Source organism: Rousettus aegyptiacus, unplaced genomic scaffold, assembly GCF_014176215.1.
Source record: "Rousettus aegyptiacus isolate mRouAeg1 unplaced genomic scaffold, mRouAeg1.p scaffold_m13_p_9, whole genome shotgun sequence".
Taxonomy (NCBI): Eukaryota; Metazoa; Chordata; class Mammalia; order Chiroptera; family Pteropodidae; genus Rousettus; species Rousettus aegyptiacus.
Window position 1 is genome coordinate 59,958,071 of NW_023416312.1, and position 11,481 is coordinate 59,969,551.

At 38.6% G+C, this 11,481-nt stretch overlaps 1 protein-coding gene across 1 annotated transcript; it reads right to left on the reverse strand.

The window, feature by feature from the left end:
• Positions 1 to 1,608: 1,608 nt before the first annotated feature.
• RAB9B (RAB9B, member RAS oncogene family) lies at positions 1,609 to 11,072 on the reverse strand. Its single transcript, XM_016133280.2, has 3 exons — positions 10,592 to 11,072; positions 6,254 to 6,314; positions 1,609 to 5,047 (listed from the first exon to the last, which is right to left on the reverse strand). The coding sequence occupies exon 3, from the start codon at positions 5,008 to 5,010 to the stop codon at positions 4,405 to 4,407; it is 606 nt and encodes a 201-aa protein (XP_015988766.1). The 5' UTR covers positions 5,011 to 5,047; positions 6,254 to 6,314; positions 10,592 to 11,072; the 3' UTR covers positions 1,609 to 4,404.
• Between the last annotated feature and the right edge of the window lie 409 nt (positions 11,073 to 11,481).

The following is an 11,481-nucleotide window of genomic DNA, read 5'->3' on the forward strand; positions in this document are numbered from 1 at the left end:
TAAGGAGACATTTAATAACCTTTCTTTCTTTAGATATGCCTAGCTTCTATCATTATCCCTTTCTTTTCTTAAAAAGCGTGTAAAGAATGAAGGCTTTACTGGTGATGATAACTTGTGGAAATTAAAAAGACAGCAAAAAAAAGGTAATTGTGAGGTGATGGATACATTAGTTAGCTTGATTGTGGTGATTATTTCACTGTGTAATCATATATTGAATTATCAAGTTGAACACCTTAAGTCTATACAATTTCATTTGTCAATTATACCTCAATAAAACCAGGGGAAAAAGAAGAGACTAATTTGGAAAAACTTATGCACATACATTAATATTTTATCAAAAGGGATATCACAGTTTACCTGCCCTAAAATCAAGAGTAGGAAAAGTACTCCACTGTAATAAATTCTATATCTCCGTAGCAAGGAGAGAAAAAAGTGAAATGATTATCTAGATCATCGAAGTAAAAAAAAAAAACTATTGCAATTAGAACTACCCCAACTAATTCAAATGAAAGTAGAGATGCCCACCTCAAATTCTATATTGAAATTATTGGAACCAATGCCTTAAACTTCTAGTGTTTAAAAAATTCAATTACAGAATTGAGGAGAAACCATCTAGTCCACACTCTCTATTTTCTGGAAGGACTGTAGCCAAACTGTTTCCCTAAAATGAGATTCTTACTATTTCTTAAGGCATCAAGAGAAGGAGATTCCTGCTGAGCTATGAATCAGGAAAAACAGCAAAGACAGCTAGTTTTCTGCTTTTAAAATATCAGCTTTGGATGAGCAAATCCATTCTTAAGAGACTTATAAATCTACGATCTTCTAGAGCCTAAAAGTTTCATCATCATAGCCTAATCAAAAGGATTTCAGGTGCAATATTTGAAGCAGGGTCCAATAATTTGTTAAATGATTATCCTCAGAGATGGAAACAGTACATGTGGTAAAAATTCTGTTTTTTTCCCACTGTAATTTCGACTGTCCAAAGTTTCGACAGGCAAAAGTAGAGGGAGGAGAGAAGAGGGTTAAATTTGTGACAGATGGAATCAACATAATGATGTTCTGTGCTGTGGAGAGATTTGAGTCTGTAATTTAAAAGTTACCACTATGGACATTCAATCCATTGGATGCTAATCTTTAAAGTATAATATTTGAGAAGGAAGTGAACAGAATATTTAACAAAATTATCCTTTGTTTTCTTATTTCACCTATATTTTCATGTTTCCTAAGATCTGTACAGTATACCAGTCAAGAAAATAAAGGGAAAATGTATATTGTTTATATTTTGTGATGTTTTAATTTGCCTTAATTTTTAATGAAGAAATAAAGTGGAGAGTCAATATTCAATTTCCAGTCCCAATACTCTTCATGCATTAAAAAGTGGCATAAAATAAAAGAACCTCGCCACCTTAATCTTTTGAGTTTGTTTCCCAATCAGTAGAAGAGCTCACTAAATAGTGGCTGCGTGGATCACCACATGAAAAAAGAAAAGTGATCCAGAGGCCACATGCAGTGCAGCCTGAGTGACTTGATTAATGAGCACTGTCTGTCAAGTTTACCAGTTGCTCAAAAAGAGAGAGGGAGAGAAGAAGCACAAACAGTGTATACTGGTTATTCAGAATGCACTTTTTATTTACTTTAACACAGGACTTTTTACAGTTGAAACAAAATATCTGATACACAATTTTGAGTTTTAGCAGCACCTGCAACAAGAGGATTCTGGAATACCTCAGAGTAGAGATGGCTGAGGCAGGCACAAATTAACCTGAAATTTATCAATTCACTGAAGACATATGGAATCTGTGGCTCCCTGAATGTTAGCCAAATACATGAAAATAAACTAAATAAATATTCTGTATGATATTTTAATGGACTATTGAAAAACAGTGTAGTTCCAATTAGAAATATCTTATTCAAAAAATCTAGTGTTCACAAAAAAAAACCCTTGAAAATACTGCACTGCACAATTTCTAAGCTTATATGCATTGTTCCTGGTACTCAAATTTCAGCCTTTGGTGTATTTTAATCTCACCCAAATTATACATCAGCACCGCACTGAGTGTTACTCACCAAAATGACACTGATTTTGTCATGTAATGTTAAGTGCTTTCATTATGATAGTTGTAGTGATTTGGCAGAAAACAAGTTGGTATGGCTAAAAGGAAAGGGGCTACAGCTGACCTCCCAATAAAATTAACACTTGTCTTAGATGGACAGGAGAGTTATGAATGGGATACTCACATAATTTTTTTTTTACTTAAATGACCACATGCCATTCTAATAGAGGTAAGTACTTTCATGAGTGGATGGAGGTCTTTATGAAGGCCTGAGATCTACAAATAGAAACTATTATAAGCAGAGTGCAAGTAGAAAGAGAAGGCCCCAGGTCTCATGCACTTAAAAACAATTAGCATTTAACAGTGCTAATATACAGATTTTCACCCTAACACAACTGTAGCAAAATGATCACAGAACTTGGAAACCAGTGTGGCTGGCTATAGGCATAGGCAGGATAGGGACCAATACTTAAGAGCTGTGGGGTTCCAGTTCTGGCTTTTACTTCTGACATCAAAGTTAGTTGGACAATGGGGTTAGGATTACATTTAAATTGAGAATACTAAGTATGACTGGGTTGAAATATTGTCTTCTAGTTGTTTATGTGGCCAAAAGGTCCCAGAGTTCTTAAAGCACATAGGGTCCCCCATGTAAGGCTGATTTCATATGTGGTTACAATGGAGAGTTCTAGGCTCTATTCCTGTAAAAGCTCCCACCCCTTCCCTAGCCCAGAGCTCTTTTTGGGGTCATTTTTAACTGTCCCTCATTAACTTGGATCACTATTTTTTTTATCATAGATATTTTTTTAAGTATAGATTAAAAGCTATGCAGGACAAACAGATCAACTGACAAGAACCAGACTACATATAGATAGCTGGTAGTCATGGTAATCAAAATTTGACAAATCAATTTTGTATTTTAATACGATGTTTATACCAGGGCACATAGTGATTACTCAGATCTCAAGAATTTCTCCTGCCACAGTGCAAAAGCAAAAGACAGAGCTGTGTAGTTGCTGTTAAATGCTAATCCCAGAATAATTTGAGCATTTTTAAAGTCTCTATCCATAGTCTTAGCTGTTGTCTTAAGATACATCTAACTATAACACGGCACTGAAATGTAGTTTGTAGCTTATAGATTTAGAGAAGTTAAAGCGGAAGGGGCATTAAACCAAACATCTAGCCAGTACAGAAATTCTTTTTATGCTATTTTAACAGATGGTCATCCAGCATCTTCTTGAATATTTTTTACTGGAAGGGAGTTCACTATTAAGGCAGTTCATTCCACTAGACAACTCTAAGTATGAGAAAATCATTCTAACACTGGGTTAAAGTCTGCTCTCTTGTTACTTTCAATGTCCCGCTTTGGCCATCTGAACATACAGTACAACATACAAGAAATCAGTTTCTTCTTCTACAATAAATATTCAAATTAAGGAACCTTGTGAGAAGTGCCCATTATCCCCCAATCTTTTCTGAAGGCTTCTATGAAAGTACAGCATGGCAGAACAAAGGACCATCAAAATTATGAGCAGAGAGCACTGCATCCAAAGCCATATACTAAGCAGCACTGCTAAATTGATAAGGGGTTGTGAGAAAAGCAACATCCCTGTGCAGCAAAAGTAGACTTATGAAGTAAAAGCAGACCAACCAATTATCTGCAAGGGTGGTTGGCATATTTAAACATAATCCATTCCCGAGTACCCTGTTACTTTAAAGACAAGGAGTATAATCGATTTCCAGTGTCACTAGTGTCTCTTTTATTGAGATAGTATGTTTTGAAAAGCTCAGATGGGAGCAAACCATACATGAGGATTTAAACAAGGCAGTATAAATCATTATACTTTTGCATTCCTAATCATTACAACCTCCTTATAATTCAAACTTGGGACATCCTCATTTGCATTATTATTTTTACTGCTCAAAGTATTATTTTCCCCCCTTTGGCGGACATGTCAGAAACTTCTTGGCAAGAGTCGATGGTGACAGTTGTTAGTTGATTAATGGAATGTTTTTAAGGAATAGCTATAGTTCTTTAATTCTTTCATGTTTCTGGGCTCTAAGTTTTAACTGTGATTTGAAAAGTATTTAAATTTCTCAGGACTAAAGCTTTCTGAAATGTCCTGATACACACAAGAAGGAAATAGCAGAAATCACACAAAATACACTTGGCTTAATAAAGTGCTTTTTAAAAAATTGCTCTACAACTTCACTTTGAAAGGCTCTCATTAACATTACAGTCTGATCTCTTACCCTTTTGTGTGTGTGTGTGTGTGCACTCTTAGAGGGGCACAGTAATTCTTATATGACTAAATGACCAATTTTGGGTATATTTTTAAAAGGCTTTTTATTTTTAACAGCATGAAGATCCTGCTTTGGAGCCACTGTTCAAGTCAATAGTGTGACCTAACATGCAATGCTCCAGCTGTTCCTCTACAGCCAACACCTGCCTGACAGCTTCTTCAAAGGCCACTGTCACATTAGTATCATCTTTGGCACTTGTTTCTAGATAAGGGTAATCCCCATTCTCCATGCACCAGGCGTGTGCCTCCTCAGTAGTCACTTGCCTATCCTCTTTGTCTACCTTATTACCCAGAACTACAAAAGGGAAGTGCTCAGGGTCTTTCACATCTGCATAGTAGATGAATTCTTTCTGCCAGTTACCCAGGTTCTCGAAGCTCTGCCGGTCATCCACGCTGAAGGTCAAGAGGCAGCAGTCTGCTCCTCTGTAGAACGGTGTCCTAAGGCTCTTGAAACGTTCCTGCCCTGCAGTGTCCCAGATCTGGAGAGTTACAAAACGTCCATCTACCTCCAGATCTCGATTTAAGAACTCTACCCCTATGGTATGAAAAGCCTGGGAGTCAAATTTATTGGTTACGTAACGGTTCATAAGCGAGCTTTTCCCAACTCCACCATCACCCAAGAGAATGACCTTTAAGAGCAGGGATTTCCCACTCATTGCTGCAGCACCAGATGGGGAGGAAGGAGTTTATAACCTAGAGAACCAGAAAATAAAAGAAAAAGCAGGAGGGAAAACAGTTAAACCTGAAACTGAAATCAACTTCAGAGTAAATTTCTCTGAATTATGAGGCCTTCTAATTTAGTTTTTCTTGATTCATACTCATTAACTGAATCAGTACAGCAGAAGGAATAAAGCTAATTTTGCATAAGAGGGGAAAATAGGTCTTGTTTTACTGAGGTCTCTTACCTGTGCCAGGAAAATGGCTGAATGCCATGAGTAAACAGATTAGCAGATGGTGCTGCAATTTGGTTCAGTTAAGACCCTGTTCTCTCTTAGATGAGAGAGCCTAGAACAGGAATTCTACTCAAATAGGTAACCATTCTAGCTTCTGGTTTGAAAAGTTCCAAACAAGAGGCAAATAGTATGAAATTGTTTTAGGGTTTAATGTCTGTTCCTGATGGACCCAAACATTATTGAGAAGAGAAGCCTGCATTAGCTGTAATTGTCAGTAGAGGTTTGGACTAGAATTAAACTGGACTCCAGAACTTGGAAAAGAGAAAAAGGTCAAGTTTCTTTCAGCATTTGCCCCATTATACTTGCATTGATTCAGATACCCTCACAAGTAAAGGATCTTCCATAATCTTTTCTTCATGGATCAATAGCACTTAGGTTGATGATAGTTGACTGGTACCAATGTAACAGCTATCATTCAGGAAGAAAATCTTGAATAGGTTATTAACTTTAAGATTTAGGCTGTAATTCCATACTAGTACTAAAGAAACATACTGTAAACTCTAAAGTGATAATAATTATACCAAACTCTTCTTGTTACCTCCACAACATGTCTATACATGAAATACCTAGAATGCATCTTAAGATAAAAAGATCAAATATTTACCAAATGACTACTTTGTCCTAGATTCTGTTAGGTATTTCCACACTAAGTCCATTGTGGGAACTCAACAATGATGATGTTAATTGGGTGTTATTTATGCGAGAGACCCGAAGAGATGAAAATTAATCACTCATCAAAAAAGCACATACAAAAGAGCCTCTGGAGGCAAACACATTTGAAATGTAATTTTAAAAAGAAAAAAAACTCAGTAGTCATTAAAATTATATTGGTGTGCATGTGTACTAACTATATATTTTTTGAAACATTCATTTTTAGGATATTAAATGAAAAAAAATATATATATATATATATACCTACCCAGTTGAGTATAAAATATAAACCTACCCAAGTGGGTCTTTGTCACGATCTTGTCTTTTTCTTGTTGTTTTATTCTTTTTTGAGAGGTCTAAAAAACAAATCAAGAAAGATTATTTTAAAAAATCTATGATAAAATAAAGTTAAGTCTCTCTATATAAATATACTCATCAGGAAAAAAAAAACTCAACTTTCCTACAGAGAATGTGTTTTTACAAATATACTTAAGAAATGCTACAAATGCTTAACATGGACAAAATAGTTTTATTGCAAGAACTTTAACTTGGCCCAACTTGAGTGTACTTTATATGAATTTTAAAGTTTTATATTGTCTCTCCATTCAAAGTTAATTAAAGAAAGTAGGTGATATTCAGGAAAGGGAAATCATAGAGTTGTCTAAGATATGTTGAAATTCTATCTCAGAGATGAAATTCCTTCTTTTTATAGCTACCAATGTTCTCATCTCCAAGACATTACTAGTGCACTCACAAATCTGCTTTGAATTTGTCTCCATATTTGATTCCACAAGACTGGAGAAGAAATAATTATGTTTGTGGGTTCCCTGCTTACAATATATTCTCTTGGTAAATTATTTTACTCATTTGTTTTGATCATCTGTCTTGAACATAGGTTTTGGTATTTAGCTGGCTTTATTAAATTCAAACACAATTTCATTTAACATTATAGTTAATTATGCCAAGAGTCTTATTTAATCAGTATCAAGAGTACAGGTCTAAAAATAAAAACAGTCCCCACATTTATTGAGTGTTCTTTCTTACTAAGGAATAAAGAAGCTTTTAAAGAAATCTCTGCTGCTTAATAATCTTGTTATTTTTTTCAAATACAGATAAAACATATAACAAGGGATTTATTAGAAATATAAATTAGTAATTATTAATTTAAACAATGTCTTTTAAATTGATAGGCTTTATCCTCCTTCTTAGTCTATATCTATTCTAAAAATTCTCAAGTTTCCCATAATTCTTGATTTTTGTCCTTTTTTTTCCTTTCAAACTGCTGTCTTTAGAACTAGCTCAAGTAACATTTTTTTAAATGGGGATGAAACAAGTGATAGCACACTTCTTTATTTTTTATACTGGATAATCTTACAGAGCAGAACTCTTGAACTCTCATTTAAAAGAGTAACAAAGGAAGTACAATCTTGAGCACAATACTGAAAGTATTAAGGGTCCATGTCAAAAGAGCTTCCTTAAATTCCTAACACACAGGTGTTCATATCATTAAACAACTCACTAACTCTACTTTCCCAGCTGTGGATTCACTCAGATAATGGGTCAAAGACTGACTGTGTACGGAAACCAAATACTCAGCTCCAGGAATAATGAAGAAATATTAATAACTATTTGAGATAATGCTTCAGTTGCTTGTGCATCCCCTTTGTGATCATGTACACATATAACTTCTGGTTACATAGACACTATACCAGGAGAAAGGGAGGTAAAGCAATGTGGTTCAGTGTCAAATGCACTGGGCTGGCAGCAAACAGGAGACAAGAGTCTTCATCTCTGCTTTCTCATTTATTTATTTTATGAACTTGGGCAGGTCACTTGATCTTCCTGTGTTCCAACATCTTCCTGTATAAACATAGAGCTGATAATACATGCCCTACTTAACTTACAGGATCTGGGGGGGGGGGGCAATAAATAACAAAGTTTTCAAAGGTTTGTAAACATTTACTGAAATTTTTGGATTGAGATTTTTGTTCCTCTTGTTCCTCTACCTCCTTTCATTCGCTGGTGGGGTCCTTGCGACTTGGTATTAACCCTTCTCAGAAAGGGCTTGCCAGTGGGAGGACAAAGATTCTTTTTCTTTTTCTTCCATATTTGAGAATGCTTTGTTTCTCGACAATTTTGAGCATCTGCATATACCACAGAACCTCAGCACTGGAGGGACTTTAAGGGTCTTCTGGTCCAATCCTGCCACTGATGCTTGTGAAAACATTTGAGTGCCTATTGTGTGCTGTGTTCTTACTAAGGTGACCCTCTGACTTCTCTGCTGTCTCCAACTCCCATTTGTTCACAGGAGATAGAAATGAATACACTTTAGGCTTGTCTCCTCACCTTCAGTCACTAAATCCTGCTAATTTTTCCTTGGAATATCCTTTTCCAGTCCTCTGCTGCCATCCTCATTTTGGCCCACATCTCTTTGCATCTATCATGAAAGTTTCCTGGCTCTTTTCTCTCCACCTCTGGTTTCTCCCTACCTAATCTACTTTGCAAAGCTTAATCGCTTGAGCACTCACTAGGTGTAGGCACTGTTGGAAATGCATACATGTTTCAGGCAAGGACTTATCGGCAAGTTTACAAATTAACATATAAGCTTCACATCTCATGGCTTACAGCTGAGAGTATCATTATACTGCCTTATTTTGTTAACACAACTTTTTTCCCAAGTATGTTTTTGCGACACAGCCAAATTTTAAATTCCTGGATAATAAGGCCCTTGTTTGTATATGTCTTTGAAGCCCCTTCAGCATGTAGCACCAGGGTCCTCCATATGGCTGATCGATAAATATTTGTTCATTAACTGTTTAGGTAGGTGTCCAGAAATAATGCCTCTGAAATGATGCCAAGGTACAATAGATACACAGTTCTATAAGATGCCCAAATACTATTATTTGTAAGGTGACTAAAGAGCAGAAGTTATGGACTTATCTGGATCACTTTCTAGGCAGGACTTAATAGGAATTCCACTTGTTGAAAGTTGGTGGAAATGCTCATTTCCCTCCCTGTTCCCTCACATTTTAAAAATAAATATAGAAATTTCTCCATTCCTATCAAAACCAAGGGAAAAATTATTTCCACTTTGTGTTTTCAGTGGTTACTGGCATCCCACCACTATCAAAATCATTGTTTGAAATGAGTGTGATATCCTTTAGCACATACTTAAATTAAAAAGAACTAGCACAGTATAAAGGCAAATCAAACAATTTTTCCTCCCCCAGAATATGCCAAATTTGTCAAACCTTGAAAGAAGATAACATTAAGTAGGCAAAATAATTCTTTGATAACCCTAAGTACATTTAATAGGAAAGTCAAATTCCTTATCCATCCCTCCATATCAGGTTAGTCCCATATCAGGTTAGCATTTGGCCTAAATTGTTTATTCTGATTCTGGTCCTATTCAGAGACAGATCTGGCTTTAAGTGACTCAAATATCCTAGAGATGCAATTCCCTTTTCTTACTCTACTCCCTCAAATAGATTAACAAGCATTCTCTAATGATAGCTTATTCACTCCCCTTACCCCCAATTAAAGTCTAAGTCTGGGACAGTAATGTGAATTAAGAATTCGTGCAACCCATACTCATTGGCTTTCTTTGTTCTTCATCACACTTGAAACCTGAATCTGCTGTGCCAGATTAAACTGATTGAATTAAACTGATTGTATTTAGTTGGGAATGGAGGGAGAGATGGGGGAGGAGGCAGTTCAATGTCGAGAAAGAGGTTGAACCTTTGAAAATAGTACATTTTAGTGTGATAATGAAGAGATGGAAAAGCAAATCGGCGACGTCAGTTCAATTGTCATGGGTGGAATGATGCTCAAAGCCATAGCGCAGATTGTTTGGGAGTGAGTCTTGAAAGGAATGTGTACTGCAGAGCTAGAGGTGGGGGAAGAACAGCAGGAGAAGGCTAGGCAGTGGATGAGAGTGGCCATGGTGGCAATCTGCACAGGGGAGGAGCCATGGTTGGAGCTGTGGGGAAAGTCCCTCATATGGTGACACGCTGGTTGATGCTACTCAACTCACTGTTAATTCCTCGCACAATATTTGTTAATCCTGCACTGGAGAACTAGGCGAGACTTTCTTTAATCTGTGCAGAAATCAATACAAATAAGAAATAATTGGATCTTTGAGACCCTCTACCTTAAATGGTAGGTTGTTTCCACTACAGCCTGATGCTTGCGGGAGGGGGTCCTAGCGGGGAAGTCTTCTGACGCACTGGATTCATTTTGTAGAGCTAACAAGTTATCATTGGGGATCTAGAAAGTGAGATTTCACGCATAGTTTCAACTACCTGAGACCGAGGTCCTTTCACCTCACTCCCAGCGCTTAAAACCAGCGGCTGTGGTGCATGCGCACTGAGCCACACCCGCTCCCCACGGAGCCCTGCGCCTCACTGCACAGCTCCGGCAGCAGCTCGGATTACTCAGCAACGCCTCCTCCGTCGTCACCTGCCCCCAACTCCTACCCCTGCAATTCCAAGGCCCCTGTCTCAAGGTGCGAGTGCCCCCAGGGATCACCTAGACCTCCCTTTCTCCGTCTTTCCCCAGGCCCCCCACCCCCACCTTTCGGCCTCCCGGATCCTGACTGCTGGCCGCGCTCCCTGCCCACGCAGTGGCACCTTACCCGACACAATGGAACAGAGACTAGAGAGAGCCGCGGGCGTCAGGCAGTCAGCTCTGCGCGCCAACAGGCCAGCTTCTCAGATACACCGTTACTACTTCTGCTGCCTCCTCGTCCTCAGTGGGGCAGCTTGGACCTCGGTGGCCTGACAGCTGCAGCTCGCGCCCGCCGCTGCTGCCGCGCAACGTCTCGCGCCAGCGCCTGCGAGGGGAGAGGGTGGGGCCCGCACCGCCTCCTCTGGCCTCTTTCTTGGCGCTGGGGACCTTGCTGCCTTCCGCCCTCGCTGGTCGGGAGCACTTCCTGTGTCTCTCACTCCTCTTTCATGCTCAGTGTCCAACTCTGGTATCCTTTGTCCTCCTCCCCTCCTCTGGGTAGGCACAGCTACAATGGACCGTCAAATAGTGCCCTCCCACTTAGCTTCTCTGCAGCCTGGAGCCACAGCCCCGTTTCCTGCAATTACCCTTGGACCTACTTCATTTACCTTATCGCCAAACCCTCTGCTTTTGCCAAAAGGATAGCGCATACACTCTCTTGTTTCAAATAGCTCAGGGAGATACATGATCACAACACACTACTAAGCCCTATAGCTGACTACTGCTCATGAAATTCTCATGGCAATCCAAAAGGAAAGGTTCAATTTTGTAGCTCAGGCATAGAAGACACAACGCCTTTTACCCTTATCAGTTATGATGCTAAGAGGGCCACACAGAGAGCACTGCCTGAGGTTTCTGGAAATGTTTCTGGGGTAGAACGCAATGTTCCAATTGTGCCTAGCCTCTCAGCCAGTACCTTCTTGCTGTCTCCTGTGGCCCTCTGGTACCTCCAACTAGTTTATGATTTTTTCCCCCTAGAATCAAAGGAGGACAGAGCTCCTGCGGTCAGTTAACCTGCAC

Bases quoted from the DNA above. Each gene is read 5' to 3' on its own strand.
- RAB9B (XM_016133280.2), bottom strand. From the start codon at position 5,010: ATGAGTGGGAAATCCCTGCTCTTAAAGGTCATTCTCTTGGGTGATGGT.